The sequence below is a fragment of the Heterodontus francisci genome, chromosome 48 (assembly GCF_036365525.1).
Source record: "Heterodontus francisci isolate sHetFra1 chromosome 48, sHetFra1.hap1, whole genome shotgun sequence".
In the NCBI taxonomy this organism is placed as follows: domain Eukaryota; kingdom Metazoa; phylum Chordata; class Chondrichthyes; order Heterodontiformes; family Heterodontidae; genus Heterodontus; species Heterodontus francisci.
In genome coordinates, this window is record NC_090418.1 from 10798171 (window position 1) to 10818211 (window position 20041).

Below are 20041 nucleotides of genomic sequence, written 5' to 3' on the forward strand. Positions count from 1 at the left end.
AGCAGCCAGAGTAAACCCCAACTGGCCAAATTTAGGAGCAGTTCCACAGGAGGAATAGACCTGTTCACATCTCTCCTCTGCAGGAGACAATAAAAGGAGCCTGGGATTGAAATGCAGGAAGCAATTCAGCAGCAACCTCCTCAAATAAATAGAGAAGCTTCACTGTATTTCTTGTTCAACCTACTCAAGTGAAACTCCCTCTGCCAGGAGTGATTCCAGAGGTCAAGTTCTGGGCTTAGGTTAATCCCAGTCATTAGATATATGGACCCATTTAACTAACAGGCTCCAGTGGTCAATGAACTACCACACAAGATACAAGTAATCACTTTTATTGATCATTTGATAACTAGTTGATCAGAGTTTGCTTGTGATTCCTGTACAGGAACAAGGCGATCAATGAAGCAGAGATCAGACAGACAGCTGTCACAGTCAGGGCCACAATCAGGACCACCTCAGACTTCACACCTACAAAGCAATGAAAAACCAATGGTTAGTGAAGGAAACACTGAAGGGAAAATGGAAAGTAGCAGTCAGCCAACTCACCACCTGGAGACCTCTCCTGCAGCCTTCGCTCAACTTCATTCAAGGACTCAGTTGCCATGTCAGTCACCTCAGTATCCAGAATGACCAGGGGTCCAAGTGAGGCCTCACCCTCCCACTTCAATCCAGCTTCACTCTCTGCAATATCAAACATGCCAGTTAGAGGGGGTAAAGGGAGACCTCCCACATCTAGAATATCAATGTCCTACCAGCTTCAGGTACAAGATCCCTCCTTCCTCTGGAAGGAAATCGAAACTCCCTTGTGGCACCACAGTTACCCACATGGCAACAGGCACAAATGTCATTGTTGGATTGCTCCAATGGGGTCCAGCTAAACAAGAGAAAGTTGTTCAACCAGGTTGTCCATCACCTTTCCAGACAACATCCCTCAGGAGAGAAAGGGAACTTACACATTCTGCATCTTCTGGAAAGTACAAGCTTTGTTCATGGAATCTCTCCGATCCACTGGAGCAACTTTCAGGTGACAGGTGATGAAAATCTGAAGGATAAATTTCAACACAAGTCATTTAGTGACTCCCTCCCAATGTGGAGACCCCAATGATCAGATTCCTCTTACCAAGGAACGGTCATCTCCAAAGAAGCGGAAAGAATCCAGGTCAAACCGGAGCTTGTCCAGCTCACGCTCGTCTCTTGGCAACACGAAGGTAGAAAAGGAGTCCTCAGCTTTGCTGTCCAGGAGGCAACTGGAGAAAGATTCAAAGAGGGACATGAAGTGAATCAAGTGAAGCCATTGAGATGGGAGCAGCTGGAGAAAGCAGAGAGCTCCTTACCCATTGTAGTCAATGATGCTGTATCTCGGGGTGGAATCCTTGTCTGGGCTCAATGTAGCTACACAGCGGTCAATGTAGAGCTTCAGGGGCATGTGGTTGGTTATTGAAACAGAGGCCTCAATGTGAATGAGGTCACCCAGGTAGTAGACAGTCGAGGTGCGCTCTGTAAGCCAGTCATCTGAAGTACAAGAGGACAAGGGTTGGAGACAGTGGGTACAACTCCCAGTGGGTGAGTACAGGAAATCACTCCCCATCCACCCATCACATACCATTCATTAGGCGCAGTGAGAATGACAGATGCCCTTCTCCAGACTTGGTGGAGCTGAATGGGATCCAGGTGGGCTTGATGGGGTTACTGCTCACATTGCCCTTCCTGGAAGGAAGAGAGTGTCATTTTAGGACAAATTGAGAAAACCCATCTCCAGATCATATCTACAATCAGGTAAATATTCTCACCTAAAATAATGACACTCAATGGGAATGACAGCTCCATTTGTTCTCACAATGACAGATCCATGATACTGGGGGGTGTGGTTCAGGTGGGTGGTGTAGACCAAGAAATCTCCAGCCATCTGAAAGAAATCAGGTAAAAGGAATGACAATCTGGTCTGAAATGGAGATTATGCTCAGTTCAAAATAAAATTTGGAGAGATTGCATTTCTACAGGGAATGAAAAGCTAGATGCTGGGATACCATTTCCCCCAGCTGGAGTATCCAGACCTAGGGCCACTTTCAGGCAAAGGGTCAGGCATTTAGGTCAGAGCAAAGAAATGTCTAGAGAATTATAAAGCATTTGGATTATTCCAACTAAGTCAGATCTACTTAATGATATTCAAGACAGGCAAGATTTGGGGCACGAGAGGAATCGAGGCACACAAGGGTAGAAAGCAGAGTAAACGTAGAAGTTAATCCCCAAAATCACTGAATGGTCAAGCAGACTCCAGTGGTTGAACTAGACTTTTGTTCATGGGCTAGTGTCAAGTCTCAGTAGAGAGTGTGAAGAGATTGCAACAAGCAAAAAAGTTGATATTTTAACAATGAAAGGAGCCATAAATGGACTGTAATTTGCACCCATGTGTTCTGTTCACAGGGAGAGGAAATGTGGGGTCCCCCTTAGTATACTACAGCTCAATTCTTAGTGCTAACTTATAATAGCAAATAGATTAGATAAAATTGAAGCTTCAAGCTTAACATTCAATCTGTGACCCAAATGAAGGGCAATAAAGGTGAAAATTCACAAATCAAGATGGAGGAATACCAATAAAAGTTCAAGGCCAATGGGGTAGATAATCAAAGTTGGGGAGAATAGGAGCTACAAGATTAAGCAAGGCCCACTGGATAATTGAATGCTGCTTGTGGTTTTATAAAGTAGGAAACAAGCATCAATGGGATTCACCAAGTGTCAGAATGAACAGTGGGGAACAATCACCAAGGTTAGAACAAGAGTCAACATTACCTGCAATCTGCTGCCACACTCATGGAGCCCATAGTCAAAGAGGACAGTGTGGTTCTGAGAGTAGATCCTGGTTGGCCGACAACCTGCTGTCCCCAGGGTCAGGTCAGCAGCTTTAATCAGGTGCCTGGTTCCAAATAAATCCATCTGGACCCTGACCAGCAGGTTCTGCTCTCCACACTGCACCGTCACAGTCTGCAGTGGAGACACACTTCGACCCTCAGACACACGGAAATGGGAACCAAAGGGAGACCCAGTTGGAGGGACTCTCTGAGGCACAGGGGTGGCTTTTACTATTCTCCATGGAAACCTCTGGTCTCGAAACTGTTGCCAAGTATCAGAACAACAGACAACTCCAACTAACACCAGCACTGGGAACAAACCCCTCACTGCAAAATCCCCCATGATACCAAACAACTCAACCATCCCTTCACCCACCAACCAGCTCCTTTTATACACACAACCTGCAGTCACCTGACACCAATGATCCCAGAAGCAGCAACATTGAGCCAATTAACCAGCCCCAATCTCCACAATTTACACCCAATGACAGAACTCATGGATTTATTGCCAGGAGGGCCTTTTTTATTCGGACCAATAGGAGTGACTCTGAATTGGCCCAGTGTCACCTGACAGATGTCAGCTCCAAACTTGCTCATGTTGAAGGGAACCATTAATACAATAGTATAATATGCTTTGTTCATTGATCTATGAGGATGACAGGGGTTATCCCCAGTTTTATCAACAGAGGAATGAAATTACACCTGCCCCCCTCTTCAAAGGACACAGCTAACATTTTCCAGTCCTTACTGGATCCAGGTGTGGTGCCAGAGGACGGGAGAATTTCTAACGTTGTACCTCTGTTTAAAAAGAGAGCGAGGGACAGACTGAATAATTAAGGCCAGTCAGTCTAACCTCAGTAGTGGGCAAACTATTGGAATCTATTCTGAGAGACAAGATAAACTGTCACTTAGAAAGGCACAGATTAATCAAAGATAATCAGTATAGATTTGTTAAGGGAAGATCTTGTTTGATCAACTGGATCAAATTTTTTGAAGAAGTAGTGCAGTTGATGTGGTCTACATGGATTTTAGCAAGGTTTTTGACAAGGTCCCACATGGCAGACTGGTTAAAAAAATAAAATGCCATGGGATCCAGGGAAATGCAGCAAGGTGGATACAGAATTGTCTCAGTGGCAGGAAACAAAGGGTAATTGTTGACGGCTATTTTCACGACTGGAGGGCTGTTTCCAGTGGCATTCCGCAGGGTTCAGTGCTGGGTCCCCTGCATTTTGTGATATATGTTAACAATTTGGACGTAAATGTAGGGGGCATGATCAAGAAGTTTGCAGACGACACAGAGATTGGCCGTGTAGTAGATAGCGAGGAGGATAGCTTAGGCTGCAGGAAGATATTGATGGTCTGGTCAGATGGGCAGAAAAGCGGCAAATGGAATTCAACTTGGAGAAGTGTGAGGTGATGCATTTGAGGAGGTCAAACAAGTCGAAGGAACACACGAATAGTGGGAAAATACTGAGGAGTGTAGAGGAAATGTGGGACCTTGGGGTGAATGTCCACAGATCCCTGAAGGTCGCAGGACAGGTCGATAAGGTGGTAAAGAAGGCATATGGAATCCTTTCCTTTATTAGCTAATGTCTAGAATATAAGAGCAGGGAGGTTATGCTGGAACTGTATAACTCATTGGTTAGGGCACAACTTGAGTACTGTGTGCAGTTCTGGTCACCTCATTACAGAAAGGATGAAATTGCACTAGAGAAGGTACAGAGGAGATTTACGAGGATGTTGCCAGGACTGGAAAAATGCAGCTATGTGGAAAGATTGGATAGTCTGGGGTTGTTCTCCTTGGAACAGAGAAGGCTGAGGGGAGATCTGATTGAAATGTACAAAATTGTGAGGGGCCTGGATAGAGTGGAGGTGAAGGGTCTGTTCACCTTAGCAGAGAGGTCAGTGACGGAGCATAGATATAAAGTGATTGGTAGAAAAATTAGAGGGGAGATGAGGAAAAACTTTTTCACCCAGAGGGTGCTGGGTGTCTGGAACTCACTGCCTGAAAGGGTAGTAGAGGCAGAAACCCTCAACTCATTCAAAAGGAATCTCAAGTGCCGTAATCTGCAGGGCTACGGACCAAATGCTGGAAGGTGGGATTAGAATGGGTGGATCGTTTTCTGGCCAGCACAGACTCGATGGGCCAAGTGGCCTCTTTCTGTGCCTTAAACTTTCTAATGTGACGTCCAGCACAGCTTGAGTGGAATCGGAGAGCTCCTTTTTGGGTCCATTTCCCTATTCTCTGCTGACACTGTTACACCAGTTCAGCCCTGCCACCCTGGAAAACCATTACACAGAACAGCAATGGTTTATTCATCAATGCACCTGCACTCACATCAAGTCGGAAACTTTTATTTCTCTCCCCCCTTCCCCCTCCCCCCAGGATATACTTTGAAGAAACATTCTGGGTTGTGCCCAACACTTGTCTTGTGAAGGTTTATGTTCTTCAGATCTGAATAGAGTCAATTTGTGATGATGATCTTCAGTGTGAATACAATTAGTTGGTTTTGTCTGACCATCTCGATCACTCTTTTGGTTACAGAGGCTTTGCCAATAATATCAGGAGTGACATTAGGAGGGTGATAAGTTTTATTTAATTTAAACATTTATATCGAATTTCATTCCACTGTACTATTGTTACGTACACTAGGACCTCTCGTGAATATTGGGGCCTAGGAATTGTCTGTAACTTGGAGTTGATGACATTATAATGGGCGGTTGCTTTAGGGCAATGCAGTAACTAGGGAGACAGCCCATAATGGAGCAATTAATACCCAGAGCAGTGGGAGAAGCAACAAGAGTCTATTAAATGACAACCCTCAGACTGGGGTCTCTCAGAGAAACTGTTCAAACTTACTTCAACATAGCAAATTAGCCTCGCAGCTCAGACCATCGTACAGCTGGAGTCAGGGACAGATGTGATAGGGAGAGTTTGTTCAGTGCTTGGAAAATGCTCTGCCGTCGATCATCACTGTCGTATTTAAAGGACTGCTCGGGTATAAAATTGAAACCCGACCCGACCTGACCACACCCAACCCGAACCCGACCCGGGCCTGAGTCCTTTAATTCTTTATCGTTCCTGACCCGACCCGACCCGACTATCGAAACAAAGTTAATGATATCAAACAGGTTATTGTGCTCTACCTTGTCCAGATGTTGTGATCCGGTTAATCCGTTCCGGCAGCAGACTATCCTGCAGGTGGAGTTGCGGGGAATCTTATCCTGATCCCGTCACCAGGAATCAACGCCCCAACCCCAACTTTCACACACGAGCACTTTGTGGCCGAGTTCCTTGGGTAGTGATCATGGGGTACAGACGGAGTGATTTTCTTACCCCCTCCCTTTTGTAGTCAATGCAGTTTTCGGAGGGTTGTAGGGATGTAGAGATTTGGAGTTGGGTGGGTGGGTGTGCAAGGCTATGAAGATTTAAACATGAGCAACACAGAGGCCAATTATTTTCCTACTGTTACTCCTAAGCTCAGTGAATTCAATACAGGGAGATTGGACTGGAAGCTAAATTTCAGTGAAAGGAAAGATTGATTGATTGGAAAAATGGCAGATCAGAGAGCAGGCTTTCCCAGTGCTGTTTGATTGTTATTGTACAGTCCTGTAGATTCCCAGTGCTGTCTGATCATTAGTCTGCAGCACTGCAGATCTGCAGTACTGTTTGATTGAAGACTTCTGGTTGATCAGCTTGCACATAATGGCCAGTACCTCAACTAGCCTACAAACCAAAAATTAAAACAGATATGTTAGTGTTGACAAAGTATGTTGAACAATTTCTAGCATTGACATTTAATACAATTTTACATAAAGGTTAATATCACTATAAAAAAAAAAAAATTCTGACTCTAGATTATTTGATGCCATGGGTGAATCTCAACCCTCCAAAGCTTTCAGTGTCCACCTGTCCTTTGAGATCTTTGTAAGTTTTTGTAGCACTGCCAGATAAACAATCAGCAAGTGCTGCTTGTTAATTGCTTTTACACACTGGACTGTCTTGTTCCCTTGTAAGATTACCGTTCAGTCTTAGAAGAGATAAAACTTCCCAAAAGCCCTGATTTGAAGTATTAAAATGAAAAACAAATAATCTAACAGCGATCAAGTACAGTTATGTATTTATTGAACATCTTTCTCCCGACTTCTTGAGTATATAAAATTAAAGATCCCACCTCTAGGAGCTGAACTAACTTTCAAATACACACGGTATTTCTCTTTTCTGTCAGAAATATCAGCCTGTCTCTTCTGGGACTTTCAAACAACGTCTTGACTCCCTCATGATTTATTAGCAATCTTTATGAGATTCTCCATTTTCTCTCTACAAAGAAAGACTTGCTCTTCTCCAGCACCTTTCACAACCTCAGAACGTCCCAAACCACTTTCCACCCAGTGAAGGTCTTTGTGAATTGTACTCACTGTTGTAAAGTCGGAAACGCAGCAGCCATTGCCCACAGCAATCTCCCACAAACAGCACCGTGATAATAACCAGATAAAACCGAAAGAAATCGCGTCAAACCGTAGATTAAAAAGAAAACAAATAGCCGACTCTCAACGAAGCACCCAATAGGCAGTTAGGTGAACATTTAATTTAGTAGTCTCAGTTACAGACATAGCAAGTAAGTAGTCTCAGTTACAGACATGGCAAAAAATAAGAAAAGAACAAAAGGTGTTATAAATTGTCATGTATAAAAAGAATAGAGTGAACAGTGGAAGGCAAGTGCAGTCCTCCGCTGGTCGATTGTCCTTCCAGCTACGCTGAAGTTCCTCTCACAGCTGCCACTGCTCGCTGGAATGCAAAGTATACTTCTAGCCAGCCTGGCCAATTTAGAGTATGCAACACTGTGTTCCTTTCACCAACCCAACATATTACACTCGCTTGCCATCGCCAACACAGCGGGCCTCTGTGCTGTGTACTGCTGCACTTCATCATTTGTGTCCACTTCTTCATGAACATTCTCCCATTCGGCAAATTCAGTCCGTGCTTTCTCGGCAGCTGTAGGTTTATTGTCAATTACTTTTGTTTCCTTCACAGGGTCTTCTCTTTTAAAGTTGTTGATGAGTCTGTACACTTCAGAATGAACTTCGTCCCTATCATGGCTGGACAACATTAGCAGCTGATTAAATTTAGGGCTGAGAAATGTTGCTATCTTGTGCACATCATTTACTTAAACTTTCGTCAGAAGCCACTCTCTGTGCCGTTGCCTGACAACTGCTTGCATTGAAATATCTGAAGAAAGTGGCATACAGAGTCGGTTAAGTTTCTCAAACCATGGAATGACCAGGTCCAATGTAGGATACGGGTCTCCCTCGAGTTCCCTCTGAGCTTCATAAAAGAGTCAGAGGAAATCAACCAAAAACTGCAAGACACCGGGGGCGATGTTTTCCAGCCTGGAGTTTTCCCCACGCTGTTCCAGTTTCTTGTGCAGCTCATGATAAATATCCTGAATTGAATTCAGTGTCAGTTACACAGTACTGTACCTCCTTTCTCCCATTGGATTTAAAGTTTTAGACAACTGTGTAGCAAGACCAGACTGTTTAACGTTTGTCACCAAGGCTTTGGTATGATCTATAGTTTCTGCAACATCCGGAGCTTCGGAAGCTAATTCCTTTGGATCATGTGAATGTGGAAGGAGCGGGTCATATATGTGGTCGTGACAATCCAGATGTTGATGTGGTCTAAGAGCAAGCACTATGTTAGCGCATTGATCTATCACCCAGATTAATTTATTCCAATTTTCTGGGTCGAGTCCAAAAGTATTCACGAGCAGCTTTAAAATCTCACGCCTGATGTTTTGGCGTCTTTCAATGAAAACATTACTGTTGTTAAACATTAAGTTTAAAATCTACTGTGACACAATGACAAGTTATCGACAGATAATGGATTTTAAGGTAGTCATCCGTCCACAGGTCAGTTGTCATTCCCACATTCACATCCTTTAGTAATCTGAGAAATTAATTGTTTTCTATTTTCTTCAGCCACATCACGACACCTTCTTGAAACTGTACTTGGATTTGGTAACACACTTGATGCTGATACTCGACCGTATGTAACACTCACGTTGATAAGCTCTTGTGCTAGCTGAACAAACCCTTCACCAGAGACATGTGTCGGGTTCGGGTCGAGTGTTGGAAAGGTCGAATGTCCTTGCAACAGAGACTCACGCATGTGTCTGTCATTTCTGATTTCTTGTGAGCGGCTATGTTTATTTCACTCTTTTGTGCAAACGAGGTTAGGTACGACTGAGTTGGCCCTGCTGCGGGTCGAGTGCAACCTTTTTCAATGTGCTGCTGCAAAGGTGACATATTTTAGTAGACGTTTGCAAGATTTGCATTGTACAAATCCACTTGAATTTTTACTATTGCGGAAAACAACAGCATTGAAAAGTTTCCAAACAGAAGATTTATCTTTTCCAGCTACAGGACTTTCCACTGCGAAACATTTCCAGGAGACAGCATTCATTTTACATCTACAGAGCACTGTAGTGTAGAATCAGCTGTGGCTGTATGGAATCTACAGCATGAGCGCAATGACATCATAGAGACGCTCACTACAGCGTGCGGAGTCTGGACTACACGTTTCCTGCCTTGACCGTAATGTTGAATTGAAGATTACTTCCCGGAGGCAGCAGTGTCAAGCCCAACCCGACCCCGAATGTTGGACTCGGAACAGAGACCCAACCCGAACCCGACACATGTTGTCGGGTCTAGTCGGATTCGGGCCTGGTATCTGATCCATTGGTTATGGGATCGCTTAGCTCTGTCTATCGCATGTTGCTTATGCAGTTTGGCACACAGATAGTCCTCTGTTGTAGCTTCACCAGGTTGACACCTCATTTTGAGGTATGCCTGGTGCTGCTCCTGGCATGCCCTCCTGCACTCTTCATTGAACCAGGGTTGGTCTCCTGGCTTGATGGTAATGGTAGAGTGGGGGATATGCCGGGCCATGAGGTTACAGATTGTGGTTGAGTACAATTCTGCTGCTGCTGATGGCCCACAGTGCCTCATGGATGCCCAGTTTTGCATTGCTAGATCTATTCGAAATCTTTCCCATTCAGCGTGGTGATAGTGCCACACAACACGATGGAGGGTATCCTCGACGTGAAGGCGGGACTTTGTCTCCACAAGGACTGTGCAGTGGTCACTCCTACCCATACTGTCATTAACAGATGCATCTGCAGCAGGCAGATTGGTGAGGACGAGGTCAAGTATGTTTTTTCCCTCTCCAACTGCTGCAGATGCAGTCTGGTAGCTATGTCCTTTAGGACTCGGCCAGCTCGGTCAGTAGTAGTGCTACCGACCCACTCTTGGTGATGGACTCTGAATTCTGCACCCTAGCCACTCTCAGTGCTTCTTCCAAGTGGTGTTCAACATGAAGGAGTACTGACTCATCAGCTGAGGGAGGGCAGTAGATGGTAATCAGCAGGAGGTTTCCTTGCCCATGTTTGACCTAATGCCATGAGACTTCATGGGGTCCAGAGTTGATGTTGTGGACTCCCAGGGTGACTCCCACCTCTGCTGGGTCTGTCCTGCTGGTGGGACAGGTCTTTTTCATTGACTTCGTAGCGGTTAGGTACAACGGAGTGGCTTGCTAGGCCATTTCAGAGGGCATGTAAGAGTCAACCACATTGCTGTGGGTCTGGTGTCACATGTAGGCCAGACCAGGTTAAGACAGCAGATTTCTTTCCCTAAAGGACATGAGTGAACCAGATGGGTTTTTACAACAATCGACAATGGTTTCATGGCCATCATTAGACTAGCTTTTAATTCCATATATATTAATTCAATTCAAATGTCACCGTCTGCTGTGAGGGATTCGAACCCCTGTCCCTGGAGAAATACACTGGGTCTCTGGGTTACTAGTCCAGTGACAATACCACTAAAACATCCCTCCACCCCTAGTATGTGAACATATGAGTGTGACAGCAGTCTGAAGACAGTGTAGTCGGATTGTACAACAGAGTTCTTCCACAATGTGATGTTTTTAAAGTTTACTTAAAAGCCCTGCGAAGCTCTGACATAGGCCAACATTGATAAATTGTCAAAAAATGATGACTGCAAACACCAAAGAAAATAATTCTTGCCGCATGCAACTATGTTTCGTGATTTCTGGTAGCACATTAACTCTCTTTAATTCATCAAGTAACCACTTTTGTTTTGAAAATGCATCTGAACTTTAAAGGGGATCATTTGATACAAGCTTGGGATCCATAGGTGGCAGTATGGGGCTACAGAGTCAGTGGAAATTGATCTGAAATAGTATTTGACATTTGATGACAAGTTCTTTTCTTTCTTTTGGGCCTCCTTATCTCGAGAGACAATGGATACGCGCCTGGAGGTGGTCAGTGGTTTGTGAAGCAGCGCCTGGAGTGGCTATAAAGGCCAATTCTGGAGTGACAGGCTCTTCCACAGGTGCTGCAGAGAAATTTGTTTGTTGGGGCTGTTGCACAGTTGGCTCTCCCCTTGCGCCTCTGTCTTTTTTCCTGCCAACTACTAAGTCTCTTCGACTCGCCACAATTTAGCCCTGTCTTTATGGCTGCCCGCCAGCTCTGGCGAATGCTGGCAACTGACTCCCACAACTTGTGATCAATGTCACATGATTTCATGTCGCGTTTGCAGACGTCTTTATAACGGAGACATGGACGGCCGGTGGGTCTGATACCAGTGGCGAGCTCGCTGTACAATGTGTCTTTGGGGATCCTGCCATCTTCCATGCGGCTCACATGGCCAAGCCATCTCAAGCGCCGCTGACTCAGTAGTGTGTATAAGCTGGGGATGTTGGCCGCTTCAAGGACTTCTGTGTTGGAGATATAGTCCTGCCACCTGATGCCAAGTATTCTCCGAAGGCAGCGAAGATGGAATGAATTGAGACGTCGCTCTTGGCTGGCATACGTTGTCCAGGCCTCGCTTCCGTAGAGCAAGGTACTGAGGACACAGGCCTGATACACTCGGACTTTTGTGTTCCGTGTCAGTGCGCCATTTTCCCACACTCTCTTGGCCAGTCTGAACATAGCAGTGGAAGCCTTACCCATGCGCTTGTTGATTTCTGCATCTAGAGACAGGTTACTGGTGATAGTTGAGCCTAGGTAGGTGAACTCTTGAACCACTTCCAGAGCGTGGTCGCCAATATTGATGGATGGAGCATTTCTGACATCCTGCCCCATGATGTTCGTTTTCTTGAGGCTGATGGTTAGGCCAAATTCATTGCAGGCAGACGCAAACCTGTCGATGAGACTCTGCAGGCATTCTTCAGTGTGAGATGTTAAAGCAGCATCGTCAGCAAAGAGGAGTTCTCTGATGAGGACTTTCCGTACTTTGGACTTCGCTCTTAGACGGGCAAGGTTGAACAACCTGCCCCCTGATCTTGTGTGGAGGAAAATTTCCTTCTTCAGAGGATTTGAACGCATGTGAAAGCAGCAGGGAGAAGAAAATCCCAAAAAGTGTGGGTGCGAGAACACAGCCCTGTTTCACACCACTCAGGATAGGAAAGGGCTCTGATGAGGAGCCACCATGTTGAATTGTGCTTTTCATATTGTCATGGAATGAGGTGATGATACTTAGTAGCTTTGGTGGACATCCGATCTTTTCTAGTAGTCTGAAGAGAGCACGTCTGCTGACGAGGTCAAAGGCTTTGGTGAGATCAATGAAAGCAATGTAGAGGGGCATCTGTTGTTCACGGCATTTCTCCTGTATCTGACGAAGGGAGAACAGCATGTCAATAGTCGATCTCTCTGCACGAAAGCCACACTGTGCCTCAGGGTAGACGCGCTCGGCCAGCTTCTGGAGCCTGTTCAGAGCGACTCGAGCAAAGACAAGTAAGTGTCATATTATCTATCAAGGCAATGGAAATATACCATCCTGGATGGAAGAGGCTCACTTATGCTATGTTAAGGCGCAAAAGTTAAATGAACTTGCAAATGTGGATATGGGGTTTGGGAGATTGTGTGTATATAATTTGTGTCCTTGTAACCTTTGCTGTTACTAATTCAGAACCAAATATATATACACTGTGGAAGCTCCACACAAGATCAGGGGGCAGGTTGTTCAACCTTGCCCGTCTAAGAGCGAAGTCCAAAGTACGGAAAGTCCTCATCAGAGAACTCCTCTTTGCTGACGATGCTGCTTTAACATCTCACACTGAAGAATGCCTGCAGAGTCTCATCGACAGGTTTGCGTCTGCCTGCAATGAATTTGGCCTAACCATCAGCCTCAAGAAAACGAACATCATGGGGCAGGATGTCAGAAATGCTCCATCCATCAATATTGGCGACCACGCTCTGGAAGTGGTTCAAGAGTTCACCTACCTAGGCTCAACTATCACCAGTAACCTGTCTCTAGATGCAGAAATCAACAAGCGCATGGGTAAGGCTTCCACTGCTATGTTCAGACTGGCCAAGAGAGTGTGGGAAAATGGCGCACTGACACGGAACACAAAAGTCCGAGTGTATCAGGCCTGTGTCCTCAGTACCTTGCTCTACGGCAGCGAGGCCTGGACAACGTATGCCAGCCAAGAGCGACGTCTCAATTCATTCCATCTTCGCTGCCTTCGGAGAATACTTGGCATCAGGTGGCAGGACTATATCTCCAACACAGAAGTCCTTGAAGCGGCCAACATCCCCAGCTTATACACACTACTGAGTCAGCGGCGCTTGAGATGGCTTGGCCATGTGAGCCGCATGGAAGATGGCAGGATCCCCAAAGACACATTGTACAGCGAGCTCGCCACTGGTATCAGACCCACCGGCCGTCCATGTCTCCGTTATAAAGACGTCTGCAAACGCGACATGAAATCGTGTGACATTGATCACAAGTCGTGGGAGTCAGTTGCCAGCATTCGCCAGAGCTGGCGGGCAGCCATAAAGACAGGGCTAAATTGTGGCGAGTCGAAGAGACTTAGTAGTTGGCAGGAAAAAAGACAGAGGCGCAAGGGGAGAGCCAACTGTGCAACAGCCCCAACAAACAAATTTCTCTGCAGCACCTGTGGAAGAGCCTGTCACTCCAGAATTGGCCTTTATAGCCACTCCAGGCGCTGCTTCACAAACCACTGACCACCTCCAGGCGCGTATCCATTGTCTCTCGAGATAAGGAGGCCCAAAAGAATATATACACCTGGAAGTTGCATCTTATGCTGATTTATTAGAGAATCACCCTGCCACACAGACCCACCCCCAACTACTCATCTATGCCACCCACCTCTGTTCCCTCAACCCTATCCCCTCTATACGGACCACGCACCCTCCTGTCCTTTCACCGCCCCCCCCCATGTTAAGAGATAATACTCCCTTCTCCAGTACAGTCCCCTCCCTTTCAGATCTGAAATCATCCCACCCCCCCAAAAAAGCCTGACCTCTTCGTTCTTGTAATCTACCTCCATTACTAACCTCCCTTTTCCTCTCCAACATCCTCAACCATTTCACCTCCCCACATGTGCCCATCTTTCCTAGAACTCCATGTTTGAATGTCTCCAAACAGGTTTCTATCCTGACCACTGCACTAAAACAACTTTTAAATCAAAGTCAATGGAATGTTGCAACTCTAATCTATTCCTTATCCTCCTTTACTCACGCACAGCCTTTGCCATGGATGACCACACCCAACATCTCTCCATTATCCTACTGATTGGACCCAGGCAAGAAGAGTCCATTCAGTTATAGCTAGACAATCACCTGCAATGGATTCTCTACCTGCCTCAGCACCATTACTGCTGGTGTATGCCAAGGATTTATCCTCAGCAACACCCCTCCTCCCCACCTTGCCTCGCCAGGATTATCCAAAAGTCTAGTTCCACATCTATGTGGACAATATCCAGCTCTATCTCACCACCACCCTTCAACTATATAAATTTGACAAATGCTTATGATATCTAATACCAGATGAGCTGAAATTTCCTCCAATTAAAAGTGGGAGAAACCAATTTCATTGCCACCAGTCCCTGCCTCAAATTCCATTCATTAACCAGCAACTCCACCCTGCTCGCTGGCAGCTGAGGCTGAACTGGACTTACAACACAATCTACTAAGAAAAAATGTATTTCTTCCCTGTACTAGAGTCTTCAGACCACAGTTGGAGAAATTCCCTTTCGGATCAAGTTTGTAACTCCACCCAATTTCAACCCCATTTAGTTTTAGGGCAATTGGTTCCCAATGGGAAAGATTAACTGAAATTGGAGCCTTTTGGGACTCAATGACCACAGCACCATGGGAGTAACTTGGGAAATGGAGGAGGCCATTCAGCCCCACTAGGTCAGATAGACCCATGAACTGCACATTGAAACTGATGTTAATGGTACTGAGATGACAATGGACATGTACTTAATCTCCAAGAGGTTGCAAGGCAGGAGGAAGGAGATTAAGATTTGTCCTACCTTGTGTGATTAAGTGTTCCAATTTCACTCCTCAATGGCCTGACTCAAGTTCAGGTTCCCTTATTCTCAATTCCCCTTGGAATCAGCTTCCTGACACCTACTCTACCAACACTAAAGCACCTCAATCAGATCATCCCTGTCTTCTACACAAGAACTTGCTTCAAGCTCCAGTATTCAGTCTGGTTAATCCCCTCAGAACCAGTTGATTCTTTGATGTTCAAAACTCTACAGAAATCCAGATGAGAGTCTGGAAAACTGAAATGTCACATTCCTCCGATTGAGAGGAGGCATCATATCCTAGATTGCTGTTGACTCAGATCCTAGTTCTTCTCGACAAGATTTTTTTTCTTGCTCGAGTCCAAATTCCTGTATTGATGACTCAGTTTTGCCCACTCCTCAATTTATGCTCGAGGCAACTTTCTGCTCTCATCTGTAAACTTGTGCAAGAGAGTTGTCTATCCAAGGCAAACAAATTCAGGCACCAGAATCAGATTCCCAAGGACCAGAACAGGCCACACTGCCAACTGGATGATCTACTCTTGATCCCCACTGCTCATTCCCCCCAATAAAGTCAAGACAATTATTGAAAGCCCTCAAACTCCATGGGAGATCTAGACAGCCTTAGTGACTAAACAGTCAATCTTTTTTGGATACCTCTCGCTAGCTCCCAGATCACTTAGTTGGAACTATACTAGTCCCCACAATAGACAGCTTTGTTACTGGATGCTCAGAATTGGTGATTAAAACATTTAAGGGCAAATTATACTGACCAAATTAAAATCATGTTCACTGGGCTACACTTGTGCCCAATGGTTGCAGCAAACTTTAAAATTTATCAATAGACAGTTTGCCCCCTCTCCAGGGAGGCTGGGGTGCAAAAAACCATGAAGGAAGCAGCCCAAATAAAAACACTAGCTCCATCCAGCCGAAGAAGTCCCTACATCTGCAAATACACCTCCTGCACACTGGAGATCAAGACTGAATTGCAGGAGCTGCCACTTCAAGGAGTGTTAATTTCACTACAATTCAAGCCATACAGCACAGAAACAGGCCCTTCAGCCCATCATGTCTGGGCCAGCCATCAGGCACCTAACTATTCTAGTCCCAATTTCCAGTACTTGGCCCATCACCTTGTAGGTCATCCAGTGCTCATCTAAATAGTTCAATGTTGAGGGTACCTGCCTCGACCATCCCTTCAGGCAGTGTATTCCAGATTCTAACCACCCTCTGGGTTGAAAATATAGTACCTCAAATGCCCTCACCTTAAATCTAGGCCCCCTGGTTATTGACCCCTCCACCAAGGGAAAATAAGTTCCCTCCTATCTAACCTATCAACGCCCCTCAATGTTGTAGACCTCAATCATGGTCCCCCTCATCCTTCTCTGCTCCAAGAGAAACAACCCTAGCCTCAGTCTCTTCATAGCTGAAATGCTCCAGCCCAGGCAACATCCTGGTGAATTAGACCAACTGCCACTAAGATTCAGGAAGCAGAGTTCTGTACATATATAGAGCTATTCCAGATGGAGGACAGAGACAAATCAGCTGCAAGATACAAGTAATCACTTTTATTGATCATTTGATAACTAGTTGATTAGAGTTTGCTTGTGTTTCCTGTACAGGAACAAGGCTATCAATGAAGCAGAGATCAGACAGACAGCTGTCACAGTCAGGGCCACAATCAGAACCACCTCAGACTCCACACCTACAAAGCAATGAGAAACCAATGGTTAGTGAAGGAAACACTGAAGGGAAAATGGAAACTAACAGTCAGCCAACTCACCACCTGGAGACCTCTCCTGCAGCCTTGGCTCAACCTCATTCAGGGACTCTGTTGCCAGGTCAGTCACCTCAGTATCCAAAATGACCAGGGGTCCAAGTGAGGCCTCACCCTCCCACTTCAATCCAGCTTCACTCTCTGCAATATCAAACATGCCAGTTAGTGGGGATAAAGGGAAATCTCCCACATCTCAAGGATCAATGTCTTACCAGCTTCAGGTAAGAGATCCCTCCTGCCTCTGGAAGAAAATTGGAACTCCCTTGTCACACCACAGTTACCCACATGGCAACAGGCACAAGTGTCATTGTTGGATTCCTCCAATGGGGTCCAACTAAACGAGAGAGAAACAGCTGATCAACCAGGTTGTGCATCACCTTTTCTCCTCACTAGAAAATTCTAGTGTGGGAACTTACACATTCTGCATCTTCTGGAAAGTACAAGCTTTGTTCATGGAATCTCTCCGATCCACTGGAGCAACTTTCAGGTGACAGGTGATGAAAATCTGACAGATAAATTCAACACAAGTCATTAATTTAGTGACTCCCTCCCAATGTGGAGACCCCAATGATCAGCTTCCTCTTACCAAGGAACGGTCATCTCCAAAGAAGCGGAAAGCATCCAGGTCAAACCGGAGCTTGTCCAGCTCACGCTCGTCTCTTGGCAACACGAAGGTTGAAAAGGAGTCCTCAGCTTTGCTGTCCAGGAGGCAACTGGAGAAAGATTCAAAAAGGGACATAAAGTGAATCAAGTGAAGCCATTGAGATAGGAGCAGCTGGAGAAAGCAGAGAGCTCCTTACCCATTGTAGTCAATGATGCTGTATCTCGGGGTGGAATCCTTGTCTGGGCTCAATGTAGCTACACAGCGGTCAATGTAGAGCTTCAGGGGCATGTGGTTGGTCATTGAAACAGAGGCCTCAATGTGAATGAGGTCACCCAGGTAGTAGACAGTCGAGGTGCGCTCTGTAAGCCAGTCATCTGAAGTACAAGAGGACAAGGGTTGGAGACAGTGGGTACAACTCCCAGTGGGTGAGTACAGGAAATCACTCCCCATCCACCCATCACATACCATTCATGAGGCGCAGTGAGAATGACAGATGCCCTTCTCCAGACTTGGTGGAGCTGAATGGGATCCAGGTGGGCTTGATGGGGTTACTGCTCACATTGCCCTTCCTGGAAGGATAGGAGAGTTATGCTAGGATAACATCAGAACTTGAATTAGATTGAAAACTAAATTCACTCAACTTACCTAAAATAATGACACTCAATGGGAATGACAGCTCCATTTGTTCTCACAATGACAGATCCATGATACTGGGGGGTGTGGTTCAGGTGGGTGGTGTAGACCAGGAAATCTCCAGCCATCTGAAAGATATCAGGGAAAGGAATTGAAGATCATTCTGCTCAGTGAAAGGAAATAAGTCCTACAGGGAATGTCAGGGTAGATGCTGGGGGGTTCCATTTTCCCTAGTTGGAGTGGCTAGACTAGGTCAGTGTCAGGCAAGGGGTCAAAGAAATTTCTTCAGCAGGTTGAAAACTTCTGGCATCTTTCCAACCTTGTGGAATTTTATGCTCAGCTGTTGTATGTATTAAAGACAGGCAGGTTTTGGGGCAAAGGGAATCAAGGGACATGGAGATTGGGTGGAAAAGCATAGTTAGTGTCAAAAAATTACCTCAGATGTTATTGAATGGCCAAGCATGCTCCAGGGGCCGAGCACCAACTCCCCCCAATCTGCTTACAGTCTCAACAGTTTAAGTAAAGAGATTACAAACAAAAATTGAGTGACTCATGAAAGAACAGTTTCATTTTAAGTCAAAATCAAATTGATACAACAAATCAGTTTCATAATTTAATCCAAGCATGTTTGTATTTTGACAGGGAAATTAGGAAAATTAGAGTGTCCCTTTCATGCACGAACTCAGTTCTTATTCCATTTCCCATCTTTAACACAGCTATTAGAATTGAATATACTAACAAAAGTTGAATAAACCAGATGAGGGGCAATAACTGAAAATCCACAAGACATATACAAAAGAAAAACATGGAAATAGCAAGTGGAAACAACCCCATTCATCTTGAAATCAAGTTGGTAGAGAATAGAGGACACCAGATAAAACAAAGGTACACTGCACAGTTGAAATTAAGATTAAGGATTTAAAAAGCAGGAGACAGACATCACCTCTCCATCAATAACATTTCACCAAGTGTTGGAAAGGGTGGGTAGATTGTTCCCCACCAAGCTTAGAACAAGAGTCAATGACTCACATTACCTGCAATCTGCTGCCACACTCATGGAGCCCATAGTCAAAGAGGACAGTGTGGTTCTGAGAGTAGATCCTGGTCGGCTGACAACCTGCTGTCCCCAGGGTCAGGTCAGCAGCTTTAATCAGGTGCCTGGTTCCAAATAAATCCATCTGGACCCTGACCAGCAGGTTCTGCTCTCCACACTGCACCGTCACAGTCTGCAGTGGAGACACACTTCGACCCTCAGACACACGGAAATGGGAACCAAAGGGAGACCCAGTTGGAGGGACTCTCTGAGGCACAGGGGTGGCTTTTACTCTTCCCCATGGAAACCTCTGGTCTCGAAACTGTTGCCAAGTATCAGAGCAACAGACAACTCCAACTAACACCAGCACTGGGAACAAACCCCTCATTACAAAATCCCCCATGATACCAAACAACTCAACCATCCCTTCACCCACCAACCAGCTCCTTTTATACACACAACCTGCAGTCACCTGACACCAATGATCCCAGAAGCAGCAACATTGAGCCAATTAACCAGCCCCAATCTCCACAATTTACACCCAATGACAGAACTCATGGATTTATTGCCAGGAGGGCCTATTTTATTTGGACCAATAGGAGTGACTCTGAGTTTCTCCAGTGTCACCTGACAGATGTCAGCTCCACAACTTCTCATTTTAAGGGAACCATTAATAATTCTAACGTGGCTTTGTTAATGATTCATGAAGGTGACATAACTTAGTTCCCCAGTGTCATCAATAGAGGAACAAATTTCCATCTGGTCCCCTCTTTAAAGGAACGCAAAC

General features: G+C 45.4%; 2 protein-coding genes across 2 annotated transcripts; both read right to left on the bottom strand.

The window, feature by feature from the left end:
• Positions 1 to 346: 346 nt before the first annotated feature.
• Positions 347 to 9152, bottom strand: LOC137357441 (zona pellucida sperm-binding protein 3-like). The gene is made up of 13 exons (XM_068023785.1): positions 8939 to 9152; positions 8052 to 8172; positions 7704 to 7946; positions 6453 to 6573; positions 2788 to 2979; positions 1788 to 1903; positions 1601 to 1704; positions 1332 to 1509; positions 1118 to 1244; positions 951 to 1039; positions 763 to 871; positions 544 to 676; positions 347 to 465 (listed from the first exon to the last, which is right to left on the bottom strand). The coding sequence occupies exons 1-13, from the start codon at positions 9150 to 9152 to the stop codon at positions 347 to 349; spliced, it is 1866 nt and encodes a 621-aa protein (XP_067879886.1).
• A 7641-nt stretch (positions 9153 to 16793) lies between these two features.
• Positions 16794 to 19657, bottom strand: LOC137357443 (zona pellucida sperm-binding protein 3-like). Its single transcript, XM_068023786.1, has 9 exons — positions 19256 to 19657; positions 18234 to 18349; positions 18054 to 18157; positions 17785 to 17962; positions 17571 to 17697; positions 17401 to 17489; positions 17197 to 17318; positions 16991 to 17125; positions 16794 to 16912 (listed from the first exon to the last, which is right to left on the bottom strand). Exons 1-9 carry the CDS (start codon positions 19655 to 19657, stop codon positions 16794 to 16796), a joined length of 1392 nt encoding a protein of 463 aa, XP_067879887.1.
• Positions 19658 to 20041: the final 384 nt, after the last annotated feature.

Coding starts and splice junctions, on each gene's coding strand:
- LOC137357441 (XM_068023785.1), bottom strand. CDS start 9,152: ATGTCACCTTTGCAGCAGCACATTGAAAAAGGTTGCACTCGACCCGCA. Junction 6,574..7,703: donor GAGTGTAATATGTTGGGTTG/GTGAAAGGAACA, acceptor TTTGGTTTGTAG/GCTAGTTGAGGTACTGGCCA. Junction 2,980..6,452: donor CACTGGGAATCTACAGGACT/GTACAATAACAA, acceptor TCTCCACTGCAG/ACTGTGACGGTGCAGTGTGG.
- LOC137357443 (XM_068023786.1), bottom strand. CDS start 19,657: ATGGGGGATTTTGTAATGAGGGGTTTGTTCCCAGTGCTGGTGTTAGTT. Junction 17,490..17,570: donor TTGGAGATGACCGTTCCTTG/GTAAGAGGAAGC, acceptor TTTATCTGTCAG/ATTTTCATCACCTGTCACCT. Junction 17,319..17,400: donor TTCCAGAAGATGCAGAATGT/GTAAGTTCCCAC, acceptor TCTCTCGTTTAG/TTGGACCCCATTGGAGGAAT.